This window comes from Alternaria postmessia (genome assembly GCF_024291825.1).
Source record: "Alternaria postmessia strain BMP 2775 chromosome Unknown scaffold_65, whole genome shotgun sequence".
In the NCBI taxonomy this organism is placed as follows: Eukaryota; Fungi; Ascomycota; class Dothideomycetes; order Pleosporales; family Pleosporaceae; genus Alternaria; species Alternaria postmessia.
The window spans coordinates 102754-119245 of record NW_026260138.1 but is presented as its reverse complement, the minus strand read 5'-3'; the positions used below and the strand labels follow the sequence as shown (position 1 = coordinate 119245).

The 16492-nt window shown below is 52.6% G+C and overlaps 8 protein-coding genes across 8 annotated transcripts; 5 read left to right on the top strand and 3 right to left on the bottom strand.

Annotated features, from left to right (window-relative positions):
• Nucleotides 1–224: 224 nt before the first annotated feature.
• Nucleotides 225–3491, top strand: KRE33 (killer toxin resistant protein; the record flags this gene model as incomplete). Its single annotated transcript, XM_051734549.1, has 2 exons — nucleotides 225–3205; nucleotides 3269–3491. The coding sequence occupies 2 exons, from the start codon at nucleotides 225–227 to the stop codon at nucleotides 3489–3491; spliced, it is 3204 nt and encodes a 1067-aa protein (XP_051585728.1).
• Nucleotides 3492–4125: 634 nt separating this feature from the next.
• Nucleotides 4126–6530, bottom strand: J4E82_008314 (uncharacterized protein; the record flags this gene model as incomplete). Its single annotated transcript, XM_051734548.1, is given in 3 exon segments — nucleotides 4126–6151; nucleotides 6202–6507; nucleotides 6526–6530. The coding sequence occupies 3 exon segments, from the start codon at nucleotides 6528–6530 to the stop codon at nucleotides 4126–4128; spliced, it is 2337 nt and encodes a 778-aa protein (XP_051585727.1).
• Nucleotides 6531–7655: 1125 nt separating this feature from the next.
• J4E82_008313 (uncharacterized protein) lies at nucleotides 7656–8947 on the top strand (the record flags this gene model as incomplete). Its single annotated transcript, XM_051734547.1, has 4 exons — nucleotides 7656–7754; nucleotides 7817–7915; nucleotides 7976–8172; nucleotides 8230–8947. 4 exons carry the CDS (start codon nucleotides 7656–7658, stop codon nucleotides 8945–8947), a joined length of 1113 nt encoding a protein of 370 aa, XP_051585726.1.
• A 471-nt stretch (nucleotides 8948–9418) lies between these two features.
• SMG1 (Serine/threonine-protein kinase smg1) lies at nucleotides 9419–9824 on the bottom strand (the record flags this gene model as incomplete). Its single annotated transcript, XM_051734546.1, has 4 exons — nucleotides 9419–9463; nucleotides 9517–9624; nucleotides 9675–9746; nucleotides 9795–9824. 4 exons carry the CDS (start codon nucleotides 9822–9824, stop codon nucleotides 9419–9421), a joined length of 255 nt encoding a protein of 84 aa, XP_051585725.1.
• Nucleotides 9825–10101: 277 nt separating this feature from the next.
• On the top strand, nucleotides 10102–11493 carry J4E82_008311 (uncharacterized protein; the record flags this gene model as incomplete). Its single annotated transcript, XM_051734545.1, has 1 exon — nucleotides 10102–11493. The coding sequence occupies one exon, from the start codon at nucleotides 10102–10104 to the stop codon at nucleotides 11491–11493; it is 1392 nt and encodes a 463-aa protein (XP_051585724.1).
• A 254-nt stretch (nucleotides 11494–11747) lies between these two features.
• J4E82_008310 (uncharacterized protein) lies at nucleotides 11748–12051 on the bottom strand (the record flags this gene model as incomplete). Its single annotated transcript, XM_051734544.1, has 2 exons — nucleotides 11748–11956; nucleotides 12015–12051. The coding sequence occupies 2 exons, from the start codon at nucleotides 12049–12051 to the stop codon at nucleotides 11748–11750; spliced, it is 246 nt and encodes an 81-aa protein (XP_051585723.1).
• A 391-nt stretch (nucleotides 12052–12442) lies between these two features.
• J4E82_008309 (uncharacterized protein) lies at nucleotides 12443–13160 on the top strand (the record flags this gene model as incomplete). Its single annotated transcript, XM_051734543.1, has 5 exons — nucleotides 12443–12476; nucleotides 12527–12555; nucleotides 12607–12668; nucleotides 12842–13034; nucleotides 13119–13160. The coding sequence occupies 5 exons, from the start codon at nucleotides 12443–12445 to the stop codon at nucleotides 13158–13160; spliced, it is 360 nt and encodes a 119-aa protein (XP_051585722.1).
• A 1840-nt stretch (nucleotides 13161–15000) lies between these two features.
• On the top strand, nucleotides 15001–16044 carry NFYB1 (Nuclear transcription factor Y subunit B-1; the record flags this gene model as incomplete). Its single annotated transcript, XM_051734542.1, has 4 exons — nucleotides 15001–15154; nucleotides 15480–15590; nucleotides 15641–15768; nucleotides 15910–16044. The coding sequence occupies 4 exons, from the start codon at nucleotides 15001–15003 to the stop codon at nucleotides 16042–16044; spliced, it is 528 nt and encodes a 175-aa protein (XP_051585721.1).
• Nucleotides 16045–16492: the final 448 nt, after the last annotated feature.

Sequence of the window (16492 nt, the reverse complement as noted above, 5' to 3'; positions counted from 1 at the left end):
ATCGATAAGAGATCCCTGGATTATTTTCTCGGGCGGCTCGTCGCGACCAGAACTTTTCCTCACTACGCAGCCCATTACCCACCACAACAAGGGCCACACGAGTCGCCGCCCGTCAAGTTACCCGATACTGTTTCGCGACCCAAACACTATCGAGAGATCGCTTGCGCCACCCTAGACCCGCTCGTTATCGAAGAAGAGGCGGCAACGCCTGCGGAGCTCTCAAGATGCCGAAGAAAGCTATCGACTCCCGTATACCGGCCCTCATTCGCAATGGCGCCCAGGAAAAGAAGCGCAGCTTCTTCGTAGTAGTTGGCGATCGCCAGAAAGATGTCATTGTCAATCTCTACCACATCCTTCTGAACGTGGATGTCAAGTTGAACAAGTCGGTGCTGTGGGCGTACAAGAACAAGCTACTAGGATTCTCAAGTCACCGCAAGAAGCGCGAGAAGAAGATCAAGAACGAGATCAAGCGTGGGATCCGCGATGTCGACACCGAAGACCCGTTCGAACTATTCGTCTCGACACAGAATATCCGATACGTCTACTACAAGGAAACCGAGAAGATTCTGGGTAACACATACGGCATGTGTATCCTGCAAGACTTCGAAGCGCTTACGCCGAACCTACTAGCAAGGACGATAGAGACGGTCGAAGGCGGAGGACTGGTCATATTGCTGCTAAAGGGCATGAGCAGCTTGAAGCAGCTATACACAATGTCCATGGACATTCATTCAAGATATCGGACCGAGGCTCACAGCGACGTGGTAGCGCGTTTCAATGAGCGCTTCTTGTTGTCACTCGGAAAGTGCGATAGTTGCTTGGTTGTCGATGACGAGCTGAACGTGCTCCCCATCTCAGGCGGAAAGCATGTTAAGCAGCTACCGCCACCAGACCAAGAGTTGGAGGGCAAGACACCGAAGGCGAAAGAGTTGGCCGAGATCAAGGAGTCGCTAGCAGACTCGCCTCCAACTGGAGACTTAGTCAAGCTCGCAAAGACTGTAGACCAAGCGAAGGCGTTGCTGACATTCGTGGAGGCTATTGTCGAAAAGACGCTTCGAAGCACCGTGACCCTGACCGCGGCCCGTGGACGTGGAAAGTCAGCAGCTTTGGGTGTTGCAGTGGCAGCGGCAGTAGCGCATGGATACAGCAACATCTACATCACATCACCTAGCCCGGAGAACTTGAAGACGCTTTTCGAATTTATTCTCAAGGGATTCGATTCCCTAAACTATGCAGACCATCAAGACTACACCATCATGCAGTCTACACAACCGGATCAGAACAAAGCTATCGTAAGAATCGAGTTACACCGCCAACACCGACAAGTCATCCAATACATCAGACCCGAAGACTCGCATGTCCTAGGACAAGCAGAACTCTTGGTTATTGATGAGGCTGCAGCAATCCCTCTCCCACTCGTACGGAAACTCATGGGGCCATACCTGGTTTTTATGGCCTCGACCATCAACGGATACGAGGGAACTGGTCGTTCGCTCTCTTTGAAGCTCATACAGCAACTTCGCGAGCAGTCGCGAGGCAAGGGTAGCAATGGCTCGACTTCCGTGGTAGACCGTTCGACTGGAAAGGAAACAAAGGACGCTACAGAGACATCTATGACCGGCCGATCTCTCCGGGAAATTACACTGTCAGAACCTATTCGATATGCCCAAGGTGATTCTGTCGAACGATGGATGAACGATCTTCTATGTCTTGATGCAACACTACCCCGAAGGTCGATCACCCAAGGATGCCCTCATCCGGACAAATGCCAGCTCCTTCATGTCAACCGCGATACCCTCTTCTCCTACAACCCTGCTGCCGAGAAATTCCTTCAGAAGATGATGGCGTTGTATGTAGCTAGTCACTACAAGAACACGCCCAACGACCTCCAGCTCATGTCAGATGCACCTGCACATCAGCTCTTCGTACTCACTGGACCTACGGAGGAGAACAAGCTCCCTGAGCCTCTCTGTGTCATCCAAGTAGCCCTTGAAGGCCAAATCAGCAGGGAGAGCGTGTTGAACAGCCTGAGCAGAGGACAGCGTGCGGGCGGTGATCTCATCCCTTGGATCGTTTCACAGCAATTTCAAGACGAAAACTTCGCCAGTCTTTCAGGAGCTCGTATTGTGCGAATAGCAACTAACCCAGAGTATGTCAACATGGGATACGGATCAAAGGCGCTACAACTTCTTGTTGACTTCTACGATGGCAAGCTTGCTAGCTTGTCGGAAACCGAGCCCCAAGAGGTGGAACAGATGCGAAGAGTGACAGAGGAAGATTTGGAGAATGAGTCGCTCCTCAAAGACAATGTCAAGATTCGGGAAGCTAACGAGATGCCACCGCTGTTTGCCCGGCTACAAGAGCTGAGGTCGCCAAAGCTCGACTATGTTGGTGTTTCGTATGGCCTTACATCTCAACTTCACAAGTTCTGGAAACGCGCGTCCTTCGTCCCGGTTTACCTCAGGCAAACACCGAATGATCTCACCGGAGAACATACGTGCATTATGCTGCGTTCGCTCGAAACCACTTCGTCAGACGGAAGCTGGGTTGCTGCTTTCGCTAAGGACTTCCAGAAGCGCTTCCTCTCCCTTCTGTCATACCAATTCCGGTCATTCCCCTCAATCACCTCTCTTTCAATAGAAGAGTCCGCATCAGCGGGATCTAAACTAGACGCCGACCTCGCCGCGAAACCCATTAGCAAAGCCGAATTGGACGCTCTCTTTACGCCTTTCGACCTCAAGCGTTTAGACTCTTACGCGAATAACATGCTTGACTACCACGTCATTCTAGACATGTTGCCTCCCATCGCCACTCTCTTCTTTACTGGTCGTCTCAAGGGCCAAGTCAAACTTAGCGGTGTTCAGACTGCACTACTTCTTGCTATTGGGCTGCAACGCAAAGAGTTCTCCGATGTGGAAAAGGAACTCAACCTCAACTCTAGTCAGCTGATGGCCATGTTCGTCAAGATTGTACGAAAGGCCGCCACAGCATTCCGCGGTATAGTAGAGGGCGCCGTTGAGGAGACTATGCCCGACGCTATGGAGGTAGAAGAGAATGGCGCTGATGGCGAGGCCGCCAATGACGCCCACCGCTTCATGCCCCTTGAGAAGGATTTACAGGAGGAGCTTAGGGAAGGCGGGGATGAGTTCCTGGCCGAAGACAAGGAAAGACAAAGGAGCATGATTGATGCTTTGCCTCTGCACAAGTAAGTCCATCAAAAACGACCTTACGTCCACTTATACGCATTGCTGACCTTGCTACCCAACAGATACGAAATTGGTACAGGAGCTGCTGACTGGGAAGAAGCCGAACGCGCTATCCAAAACGCGGCCAAGAAAGGCGGTGCAGGTAGCATGACTGTCGCTGTCAAGACAGGCGAGAAGAAGAGGAAAGTCGGCGAGGCGGTTGAGGAGGCGTACAAGGAGGCTGAGAAGTTCAAGGAAGGTGCTGCCAAGAAGAGTAAGAAGCACAAGTCTGGTAAGAAGGCTTGATTGGAAACGCGTCGTGCATGCATAATTAGGGAGTTTCTCAGGCGTATTGTTCATCTATGGGAAAATCGGTGCTGTCTGTGTATAAGTACTCAATCAACTAGTCCAGGATTGATGTCTCACCACAAAGGAGCCTCTTGTTTCGTAAATTCTAACCATCTTTAAATATATGCCCTAGAGGAATGCGTTGTTAGTTTCCTATCCAGGTTGTAACCCAGAACTCCATATATACTTTCAGGGAGCGCTTTGCCCAGATAGTGGTTCACAAATACAACTTAAGTAACACGGGCTTCTTTGTGTACATTCATCAAAGCCCAGATGCCCGATCGAATGAAGCGGAAGATTATGATATTATATATGCATATAAGATAGTTTAGAGGACAGCCCATGTCGCTACCATCAATACGTTTGCTAACGAGAAACAGATTCGAAATGATTCAATCGTGGGGATATCATACGCATAATCACGAACAATGTGGAAATGGAGACCGACATATGCGCTCTCCCTCCCCAGTCCTTCCCCTTCTCCACCTTCAAGTCAAAGTCCGACTAGGGACGGACACTCCATGACACCGTGTCCCCTGATCTTACACAGTGGACACCAGTCACCCACGTTTGTAATATTTGCACCCTCGTTCTAAAAGGCGTCTTCATTTGGGCAGGCCGTAACATCGTGTCCCTCACTCTCGCACAATGCGCACCACTTATCTGGGTCAGCGATAGCTGCACCCTTGGGTGGCACGAGATCAGAGTTTGACGCGTTGAACGAAGGAGTGGGGAGAGGGGCTGTGGGCGCGCTGCCGGGTGGTTTCGATGGGCTAAGAGCAGGGGGCCGGGCGCGATCAGAGGAGACGGACAGGCCGCGGAGGCCTTCGATGACAACGTCTTTGCCGTTGCGTAGACCGTCTTCCTTGGGGTACGAACTATCTCCGCCCATAGCGGAGCAGTTCAGAATGTCGTGGCCGCCTGTTTCGCAAATTTCGCACCAGAGGAGGCTGCTGTTAGCGGAGGAGCGGCCGTCAGATTCCGGCATTGCAGAGAGCGCAGGAGGCGCATCGCGACGAGGGTGCTGAGACGGTTCTCTCCAGTTAACAACAGTATCTTTAGAATCTCGCTCTGACGGCTTTTCTGGTATGGCGGTGTGCTCTGACATGCCGTTGCTGATTACGCTTTCCCGTTGCTCTGCAAGGCCAAGTTGAGCTTTCAGTTTCTCCAGCTCACGTTCTAGCTCTTCTTCCCGGTAGGCTTTGCGTTCTACGAGACCGCGGAGTTCCTCTTTTTCGCGCTCGAGACGTTCTGCGTTTGCTTTCGCGGTTTGGAGCTCCTCGGCGTCAACAGACGAGTTTTGCCGCGACAAAGGTGAGCGCCGGTCATCTCCTCCACCAGAGCTCAATGAATGTATGATGGCCTTCAGACCACGAATCTCGTCGTCGCGTTGCTCGACTTCCCTTTGTCCTGGTGTGTGAGGCGCCTCGACCATTGCGCCAGCCCCCTTAAGAGCAGCAGCAGCCTTTTCGCGCTCGCGACGGAGTTCGGATCTACCTCTCTCGACTTCTCCACGCAGGAACTCGACTTCGCCTCTGGCCTCTGCTTCACCTCTACGCGCGTCTTCCAGGCCTTCTTCCAGCTCTTGTACAAGTTCTTCCAGTTGCTTCAACTGCATTGCTACAGTCTCGACATCTTCACTACGAGACGCATACTCGCGCAACTCTTCTTGTAGCTCCTCTACCTTCTTCTCGTAAACGCGCTCAGTTTCAGTGCTCGCTAGCTCTAGGGTATCGATTGTGCTTCGGAAGTCGGATCGATGTGCGTCGAACTCAGATGTGAGCATAGCGATCTTATCGTTCTTCTCTCTGAGAAGTGCTCGTAGTTGCGCTACATCAGTCGGCTCACTGCTGCCATGCGCCGATCCCATATCCATTCCGTCCTCAGGTATCAAGCTCTGAATTTCCGTCAAACTCGCTTCCATCTCGCTCAGCGACGCTGCTTGCTCCTGAAGCTGCTTCTCCTTTTGTTCCAACTGCGCCTGGAGGCGCTGCACCTCTTCATTCGGAGACGAGCCTAGCCGAGAGCCCGGCCTACGATGCTTGTAGCTGGCCATGGAATCATTGCTGGTTCGCGCTGCACCAACTGGCGTCGTCTCATTGTCCTCCTCAATAGTATCCTGATGACCAAGACGAGAACTGCTTCGCGAGTAGGGTCGTTGGGGACCGGGTGTCCGTGGCTTTGGTGGAGGAGCAGCCCTGGGCGCAGGACTGGCGTAACGAGGAGGTGCGGGACTTGCGAATCTTGGTGGCGCACCGATTGCGCTCTTGGAGAAGCCAGAGGGTGTCAGTCCGCCGCTCCTGGCAGGGGTTGCACTGGGCTTCTGGCGATAGGGAGATTCTGGTCTGAATGAGGGTCGTACTGCTGAGGGTACCCTCTTGGGACTGGTGGTACGGGTGCCGGGGCCGACCGACTGGGAGAACTTGGGCAGTGGCATCGACGGGGTATCCGGACTGAAGCTGGGCTTCTCCGTGGTCGAGAGGCTAAAGTTGTTGTGGTACGAGGGCGTGGTAGGCTCAGGTGCGAAGTCAGACGAGTCGGCCGAGATGCGCTTCTGTGCGCGGTGTACGGGCAGGAAGATGCCAGAGCCAGGGACAGAGGTATCGAAGTATTGTGTACTGGAGAGACATCAGTATGCGCACATACGTCGAGCGTTGTGTATGCGTACCCATCGACTGCGCCGTCGTTCTTGCCCCGCGCTGCATACTCGCGGTTCAGTTCTACTCCCGCGAAGACGCCCTGTTTACCCCGAATGCTGCCAACAAACTTGACGACACCAATCATGCCGCCTGGCACGTCGACCGTGTCGCCGACGTCTATGTCCTTTCCGTCTGCGCCCATCCTGTTTGATGGCGAGCCTCCAGCGCCTACTAATGCTGATAGCGATGCTTGCCGTGCGATGTTTCTGCTGGCGTTTAACGAAAGGTTGGGCGACGAGGCAGTGGGGTGGAGAGCAGGGCGCGCTCCAAGACGCCTAGGAGTGTGCGGGTACGCCATACCGGACGGCTCGTTTGACAGGGTCGACCTGTTTGGAGTGTCACAGGGCAGGCAGGACGGTGTTTGTTTTGATGAGATGGTATGGCAGGGGTTGGACTGCCAACGTAGCGGCGACTGAGGAGCATGACTTAATTAACCGATCGTTGCCCAATCCATCGCACCCCTCGCATCAGGGGAAACGTCTCTCCTTTCCCTCCGCAACCCATCCTTCCACCACACTCTCGTGTCTTCTCGTCGTCTCGTATTTTCTGAAGCATCGTCAAAACTGTCATGAACGGTCGTACTAGACATGGTACACGACAGTAGCGTGCAGATCATCCAAGTATGGGAACGGTCAAAAAGCAAGACGGTTCAATACCAATGACACCATAGTAACGGCCTTGTGCATCGACACGATGAGATTGTCATCTGCATACTAGACAATGCTACTGGCTGTCTGAAGCGTACGAGGTTTCGTAGAGTGAATTGACTTTCACATTTCAGCCACCTCATTCAACCATCCCAGCATTATATCAATGTTATTAGGATGCAAGCCATGTGTCTTCCCGCTCGAAGCCACAAAAGCATAACAATCATATACGCGTAGTTAGTCTCCGATGCAAACCATGTCCTTGCTCGCTGACGCAAGGACGCCGAACCTTGCGCATTGAACGCGTGGGCACGTGAGGACGAGCAGGAGCGGGGGAGACAGTCAGAACTTCCGGCAGCCGCGTGATCGGGCATGATATGTGCTGAAGTCTGGACAGATGAAAATTATCAAAACAAATGCAATAGGCAATAGTTTGATTTCTAGCTGCGAATGTAACAGCGCGATCGAACGACAATAAATTTGATCATCACAAAGGCAAAAGTCACGAAGATTGCAAAACGAAGAAGATAACAGTCCCCCAAGACCGTTATTCTGATACCTTCTCTCGCAATAGCAAAAAAACGTTAAACCATGGAAAAGTCCCTACAGCATCGATTCAGATAACCGCGGAGTCGCAGGCATTCCCGACTCGCCGACCGAGCGCATTTCCCCATGTTCCACAATTGCCTCGGCTCACGCTTCGGTGATGGTCAACCGCGCCAACTACATCACCGCTCGCGCGCCCACACCATGTTTACTCAACAGACGCTTTCAACATGGCTGGCAGCGTACGACAACCAATCGACATCGCCTCGTTGGAGCGCTATGTCACCGCAAATGTACCCGAGATTAAAGTCCCGCTGGACGTGAAGCAGGTCCGTCTGTTCCGGAAGAGCTGGGAACGTGGTGTGGAAACCAGAGCTGATTGATCATGTAGTTTGGTTATGGACAGTCAAATCCAACGTATCAGCTGACCGATAAAGATGGAAAGAAATACGTTCTGAGGAAGAAACCCCCGGGTCAACTCTTGTCAAAGGTATGACGAGGCTTTCCATTCGAGAAGCCCATCACCGTAAGCTGACTTGAAGCTATATAGACAGCGCACAAAGTCGACCGCGAGTACAGAATCATTCACGCACTGGAGAACACAGATGTCCCTGTTCCACGTGCACTATGTCTCTGTCAAGACCAAGCCGTCATCGGCACCGACTTTTACATTATGGACTTTCTCGATGGGCGCATCTTTGAGGATCCTGCGATTCCAGGCGTAACAGCCGAGGAGCGAACGAAGATGTATGAAGTCCTCATAACCATGTAGAAACAAATCACCGTGCTAACAAGTACTCTTAGGTGGCACTCCGCAATCACTACGCTCGCGAAATTCCACCGCGTATCTCCATCTTCTGTAAACCTTTCGTCATATGGCAAGAACTCTGGTTTCTACGACCGCCAGATCGCAACCTTCAACACAATCTCCCAGTCGCAAGCTTCCGCCAAAGACAAGGAGACTGGGGAACCGGTAGGAAAGATACCACACCAGGACGACATGGTGGCCTTCTTCAAGGACCCAAAGACACAGCCAAAAGACCGCGCGACCTTTGTACATGGCGACTACAAGATTGACAATGTTGTCTTTCACAAGACAGAACCCAGGGTAATTGGCATTCTGGACTGGGAAATGAGCACCATTGGGCACCCGCTATCTGATCTGAACAACGTCCTTGCGCCCTACGTGACAGCATCGAATGAAATCGCCATGTCTATCGGGCGCGCGCATAAGGGTTTCCAGCCTGGAGCTACACCCGGGTTGCCTACGCGCGAGCAACTCATCGCATGGTACTCGGAGGTAGCCGGCTGGGACCCGAGACCTGATTTCACTTGGGGCGACGCGTTTAGCACATATAGGAGTGCTATCATCATGCAAGGAATTGCGGCACGGTATGCATTGAGACAAGCGAGTAGCGAGCAGGCGCAGACGTATGCGGCCATGATGAAGCCCTATTCGGAGATTGCATGGGGCCTTGTGCAAAAGTTCAAGAGCGGGCATGAGGAGAGAGCGAAACTGTAGTCCCTTGATCTGTGTAAGCTATGCTATGTATTAGCGAATTCATCTCAAATATGCTGGAATCGTCTGAGAATAGCGTCGTCTGGGAGCTGTAAAGGTGGTCTGTTGATTCTCTGACTCTGAAGATAGAAATGGCCGGGCTCCTTTGCACTTTTCTCTACCAGATTCTTTTATCGAGATCCAAGCCTATCTTTGCCCCAGAAAATTGCCCAAAGCTGGTATCATATGGGTACAGTATCGTCCTGTAAATTTGAAAATGTCAACACATGTTCCACAAGATGTCCTCATGATCGTGGTGCTCTGAGTGGCCAGGCGTCGAAAGGGGCCCGATGAGGCATACCCGTAAGTGTTCGCGCCTCAAACGCCCATGCGCCTTGTAATGCCCTGATTCTGCCATCTGCCATCTGCCTTGCTCTTGCCGTCGTTCGATGTACCACAGATGCCGTGTTACTCGTCGCTTGCGCGTGTAGTCTTCTATCGTCCGATCTTGGGTACGTCCTGGTTGATGCGGTCAAGCGCCTGCGATTTGATTAGCTTTTACTTCTATCCTTTCTGGACTTGGGACTGCATACTTCAAGCATGACCACGGCGTTTCCTCGAATGACAACCATGCCGATGCGCACCTTCTCACCGCCAGCCTTCTCTTCTAGCGCCTCGTCGAGTACAATGTTTAAGTAGACCTACTCAGTGTCAGCTAAGTCTACAAGCGGTGTGGAATGGAGAAACATACATCGTATCCACGGAGGATACCCATGACCTTGCGACTGCCATTGAGCTGGACAAGGACGCGCTTCTCGAGGTACTTTTGGAGGTTAGGATCTGGAGGTATGGGTCGGCGTTGTGAACTCACCTTCTTGAGCTCCGGCTGTGCTTGGGGCATCTTGGCGGGTTTAATTTGTTTTGAGCTTGGGTGCGGCGGTACAAGTTCCTGGTGACGGCTTCAAGTTGGTTTGCTCGTGTTGGTCGTTGGTGAGCTAAAGACGCGCGTGATGTTAGCAAGAGCAGCGTTGCGCATGGTGGTGGGATAGCTCCATGGGATTTTGCGGAGGGCCCGTGCGTAGGCGGCAGCCACGACATGTGCGCGCGAACGCATCTCTTCCACACCATACCCACGGTTTCCATATGACGGAGAGACTTTCCGCATAACAATCCTCATGATGAAGCGATCCGGTTCTACACGCGTCGCGCGCAAGATTGGTAGCTACGATGACGACGAATCCACCGCCGAGAGCGCCAACAACTCGCAAAGCGAAGTACAGAAGCCTACAGGTCAGTCACCAATGATCGCAATTGCCAGCCTTTCTGACGTTGGGGAAACTCACAGCGAATCCCTCCAGGCCGACCTGAAAGCTGGCGACTCTGGTGGCTTTGTGCTAACTGGCCTTGTAGTCGTCAAGCGGCCAACGATTGGTAAAGCAAAGAAGCGCTCATCCATGCGGGTATCTTTCGGCCCAGGCGAAGACGCAAATGACGGCGACGACTCGAGCGACGCAGCCGTCGTGACCCCGAAGAAAGCGAACCTCAGTCGTATAGCCCTAGAGAAGAGTGCGCAACTGCGGGCGCGTTCACCCCTCGTACCAGAAGCCGCTCGACCAACTGAATATAGCAAGGATTACATTGCAGAGCTGCGAAATTCGACGCCATCAACACCTCAGGACTTGAACACGTCCGCCGACGACCAAGAAGAGACGCAAGCCCTCGATATCGCATCGAAATTTGGCCCTGTCGCTTCGCTCGAGGCGTCATCCGCAATCCCCACAGAAGCTGAGATTCGAGAGAAGAAGGCGCGAAGAAGACGTTTAGCCCTTGAGGAGAACGCCATAGACGATGAGGACCGCGCATGGGCATCTGACGATCAAGGAGAGGACGAGTTCAGGCAACACAGGAATGAAATCTCTCTACGGCCGAAGGACAAGTATGCAGAGACGCGTCTGATACATGACGATGAGGATATAGCCGAGGGCTTTGACGATTTTGTTGAAGATGGCAAGATCTCGCTCGGTCGCAAGTCAGAAAGGGAAGCGCAACGGAGACGGCGTGCGGAAATGGCAGAACTTATCAATGACGCCGAGGGTGGCTCAGGAGATGACGGGACAGAGGACTCGGACGAAGAGAGAAACACCGCTTTCGCAGCAGCTCAAGCACGCGCAGGGCGATACGGCCAGAAGATCGAAGACGAAGACGACGGTACGAAGACACCTCCGCGCATCACGCCCCTGCCAGACTTGGACGAGGTCCTCGAGGGTCTCACAATCGATATACAGACAAAGCAGCAGAAGAAGAACTTGATCTTGCAGAAGCTGCAAGATCTAAAAGACGACAGGGTTAGGATTGAGGAGCGGAAGAAGTATCTCCAAGAGCAACTGCAGAAAACAGGCGACGAGTATGAAAAGTTACGCCAGGAGTCAGGTCTTCCTGCGCTACCGGCAAACAGTGCTGAGGGAGGCCGCTTGATCACAGAGAGGGGGTTGGACAGTTTGGGTACTACTCCTTTGGCCGGCACTACACCAATAGCTGGTAGATCTGGCGATGAGTCTGATGTTGAGTAGCGTTTGTTTGAACTGGACTTTCTAGCTCTAGCAGGGAGATGCTGGGCTACCTGTGCAGTAATATTAAGAACATCATTCATGAAAGCGCCTGAATGCTCCTGTAACGCCTGATGACTGCCATGATATAATACAAAAGCCTGAAAGCTCTCTGACGATCGTGTCCGTAAACTCCCATCCATATGCAATTCCTCTTCGCAGTGTGATCTGCACACGCGCCTAGTGCCTCTATCGCACGTCTTTCTTCCCTCTCATGCTCATTTGTTCTCGTCCAACTCCTTCCACACCTTCTGTATTCTCTCCCTCTTCTCCTTAGCCGCCTCGCGATTCGCCTTTGTCTTCTCAAGTCGCAGCCCGCGCAGGCACATGTTGACTTTGTATTTCGCGTCAGTGCAATTGCCCGTCACTTTCCAGAGGAAGCCTTGGTTGTGGCATTCTTCTAGCGCTGCGACGACATCTGCGCAGTCTTGGGGGTAGGTGTTAGAAAGGCCGAGTAGGATTGGCAGAGGGGAGGGGTGGCGCACTCTTTTGAACTTCTTCGGTGTGTAGATGAGGATGCATCGTGGATGTGCGCGGGCTTTTTCGTTTGCAACGATGTCTGGTACGAATGCTGGAGAGTACTTTATGAAGCTGTGCTGGTGGGCCGAGTCGGGACGGGATCTTGAAGACCTCGAAGTTGCCGACGAATCGTTGAAGATCTGGTGAACTACGTCCGAGCGCGCGCGCCTTCACGCGGAAGCCACTTCATATCAAAACCCTCAAGATTCGCGTGGATTTTCTACTCTACTCGTGTCACGTTCTTTTACCCTTCGCTGGACGTCACGAGTATCTTTCCTCTTTAGGCGTGCGTACCACGCCTTGAGTCAAGAATCTTCTTTCTCCTCCGAGTTCCCCGCAACGACCGTCGACGCTGCTCCTCCCAGGATACACATCAAAAAGTTACGTCGTCAATATGGCGTCTCAACAACAGTTGAAGAAGCAGCAAGGTATATGGTGGCGATAATTGATTCTGTCGAACTCGCTGACCCGTGAACAGAGCTCCAAACCACATATCAAAACTACAAGGTCAGGAAAGATGGTACCCACGTAGGATATGCAAACTGATTATATGCCAAGAACACACTTCAAACGATTGCCTCAAAGATTGGCGATATCGAACAAGAGACTGAAGAGCACAAGTAAGTTTGGACTATATCACAACTATGAAGCCACGATACGCCATCTTTCGCAAACCTTCTTACACCGCTTCTCCCTTGCGCCAGCCTTGCATCGCTCCATGACTTAGGATTCCTAGTGCTATTACACTGCTCTCTATCCCCATTACGACACAGGAAATACTGACAAACACCAGACTCGTCTTGGAGACGCTGCAACCACTGCCAGGAGACCGGAAATGCTTCCGCATGATCAACGGTGTCTTGACTGAGCGAACGGTCAAGGACGTTGTACCGATCCTACAGACCAATTCAGACGGTCTGAAGCAGGCACTAGAAGAGCTAGTCAAGCAGTACAAGTTGAAACAAGATGAAATGGAGAAGTGGAAGGTACGTCCGCAGTGCGCTGGAATCTTGCACAGCTTTGAGCCAGGCTTCTGTTTCGAGACTACAAGACTAACTCTGCCGCTATAGAAGAAGAACAATGTTCAAGTCGTCCAACAGCCAGGGCAATAGAAAAATACCAGTCATGCAATGACCCTTTGACAGGACGGGCACACTGCATACGCTGGGAACCACATAAGATGATGCAGACGAGTACAGCAGCAATGTCTCCAGTAACTGGAACTGGTATGGATGCAGAGGGACCCTGTCAGGGTTTTGTGTGTTTCATGGCGGAGTATACGGCCGCAATTGGGTATCTCTGTGTTCTGATTTTGCACAGCATACCACAGCAGAATAACATAGCCTCTTGACGACAAGTGAAGGCTTGCCGGTGAACAGCGTCTATATCAATCGTGTAGTATACCTCACACAATCATACGGGAGACCAAATTCCATGGTTGAACCAGCCACAACAGATCCGAATAGCTGGACATTCAGCTACTGTTCTTCCAATCAGATTCACATGCAACTTGAATGGCCCCACAAGCTCCCAACTACGTAAGTGCTTACCAGAGTGAAGGATCTAGGACTCCACCGTTGTCTCAGCACGTGCTCCTAAACCCAGGGGTCTCTGCAAGATGCGTTGTCCAGTCGGCTCCTACTCAAACCGACGCACTGATCTGCACCATCTCACCCATGAAATCGGACACGTAGCTTATAGGCTACCGGCAAAGTCTTCACAGAGAATGACGAACGGTCCGGGGGTCGAGTCGTTAGTGGCTGACCTGACCGTCATCTTGTGTGTTGGCTTAGTGAAGCTGGAGCAAGGCTGTATGCAACATGTGCAAGAGCCCAACGAACAGCGATGATTACTGACGTCGGTGAAGGCTGGGATCATGCCAGGAGGAGCTCCAACAAGACATGTTCTTGCTGAATGTCATCTGTGGCTGCAGTGGTGACGACGCGGCAGAGATATAGGACGTGGGGTGGTGTTGGTAGGGCTGCCGAATGATAGCTGCTGATGCGACTCGCATACAGGATCGCCAGCTAGCCTGAGGGGTCTGCAGTAGGCAAGGTTCCAGACAGACGGTATGCCGGTGATGCGACCGGTCCGAGTCTTGGAAAAACATGTCCTGCAAAAGGGTTGGAATGCTACAGGGACGAAGTCGAGGTTTGATGTTGCTGCTGTGCTAGGAAAGGAATGCTCAAGAAAGTCAACCATGTTTCGGTCGGCACGGGCCGGGATTGGTGCGGGCGGCCGAGTTTCTCCTCGTCCCCTACATTCCATTCGCTCGTAGTCGTGAAAGCCAAATCCACCGTCTCTCCACGCACCAACGCTATCGCCCGTCCAAGCTCCATCCTCCCCCATCTTCTCCTTGCGCTCCTATTGGTAGGCGCGTCATTCATCGCTCCAACGTCGCGACGTCAAGTCGCCATTGCCAACACTCACGCCTAACTGCGCCCGAATAACGCCCTTGATTCAACCCGGACCACGGCCTGCTAGCTGCCACTCTCACCTGCATACCGTCCCACCGCTACTCTCACGACACGGTCAGTGAATCGCCAGTGTCGCACACGAGATCGTGCCGCCGACGGTAATACACCAACGTCACTCTGTGTCGCAACTGCCCCGGTCGCGGTCGCGTCTGCTACTGTCGCAAGCCGCTCCTGCCACTTGCAGCGCACGTGTAACGCCAGCATCGCGAATAGCCCCAGGCGTCACCACGAGTAGTAGTTCACACGACGCTCCCTTGCGCCGTGCTCTCCGTTGTCGCCGCTCCCCACGTACGTTAGCTGCATCCCATGCTGCCTGCTGCATGCCACTAACCGCTTCTCTCGCCAGGCATCTCATTACACCACTGACCGCAGGTTGCATACTCGGCCGCCAAGTTGTGCCGTCGTCTCTCCCAGTGACGTGGTCGCCAACGGAACAGTCGCCAGCGCATACGCTTCCGAGCAGGCAACCGATAATATGTCGGCCTCTCCCCCAAAACAGGAGGGCGTGGAACCAGTCCAGTCGCCTGACGAAGAACAGCCCATGGACAGGAACACAGAGGAGAACACAGCTCAGATAGGTTACGAATTCGAGGTCAAGGAGCAAGACCGATGGCTTCCAATCGCCAATGGTACGTCTATTTCCCTTGCTGCTTCCCGCCAGTTTGATTTGCGCACTGTTTCGCTCCAGCCTGCACGTCGACAGATTGCTCCAACGGGCGTCTCTGGATGCCGACAGTTCCTCCACTCGCGCGTCTCTACGTCGAATCACGGAAAGCTGTACCTGCCGCAAGCCACTCAGATTCTCTGTGTGCCTGGAAAACGGCCGGCGTGCAGCCTACGGAATGTCGTCCTCTTCTCCCCACTCGTCCATTTCCCCACCGTTGTCTACGCCAAAGAGCACAAACGCGAACAGCAGTACCGCATCCGATGCTAACATACGTAACTTTGCTCCAGTCGCGCGAATCATGAAAATGGCGCTCCCCGACAACGCCAAGATAGCCAAAGAGGCCAAAGAATGCATGCAGGAGTGCGTGAGCGAGTTCATCTCATTCATCACCAGCGAGGGTATGTCTTACTCCGAGTCTTTCTGATACAACCACTGAATGTTTCGCCAGCGTCCGAAAAATGCCAGCAGGAAAAGCGCAAGACCGTCAATGGCGAGGACATTCTGTTTGCCATGACTTCACTCGGCTTCGAGAACTACTCAGAGGCCCTCAAAATCTACCTATCCAGGTATCGCGAAGTAAGCTGCCAACTTTTCTTACCCCCCTTCTGTCCTTCTTTTGTTGCCTACTATTTGGCCGAAACGTTTATCTGAACTATTGGTATTGATTGGTGGTACGAGACCCTCCTCGCAAATCAGAACAAGCCACCCACTGGGCAGTTCGGTTCATCCGGGTCCGGCGGGCCCGCAGGCCCAGAGGGTCAACAGCATGTACTGAGTGGCGACTCCGAAATGGCCGAAGACGGCACCGCCTTTGGATACACGGTCCACAACGGAAACGGGAACGAGTACTAGTCGATTCGGGCTCCGATGGTCAACACGGAACGAGAAGAATAGAGCAGAGATTGCTTAGAGCATCTGTACTGCACCTTGACCATTGGAAAGGAAGAAGATCTCGAATGAACGAAGAAGAGACGGGGATTTTGATACCATTGTTATGGTCAGATTGTCATAAACGCGCCACTGTCGCTTACAGTCGGAGGATCATGTTTAAGGTTATGAGGCGTGGAACGGATGTACACAAATCTATTGCTGGATCTCACCCGAGGATCTTGTTACGAAAAGGGCTACGATTGGCTGGAGTAGGACAGGACACACATGGGCAACCACGATACCTTTTCGATTCTTGCTCTTCACTGGGTTACTGGTCTAGATCTTTCTTCTTGCTCACACGAGCTTCACAACATTCATTACATTCTTGGGCACAATGCCATTCTTTTCGCAACGCATTGCTGTGAACATC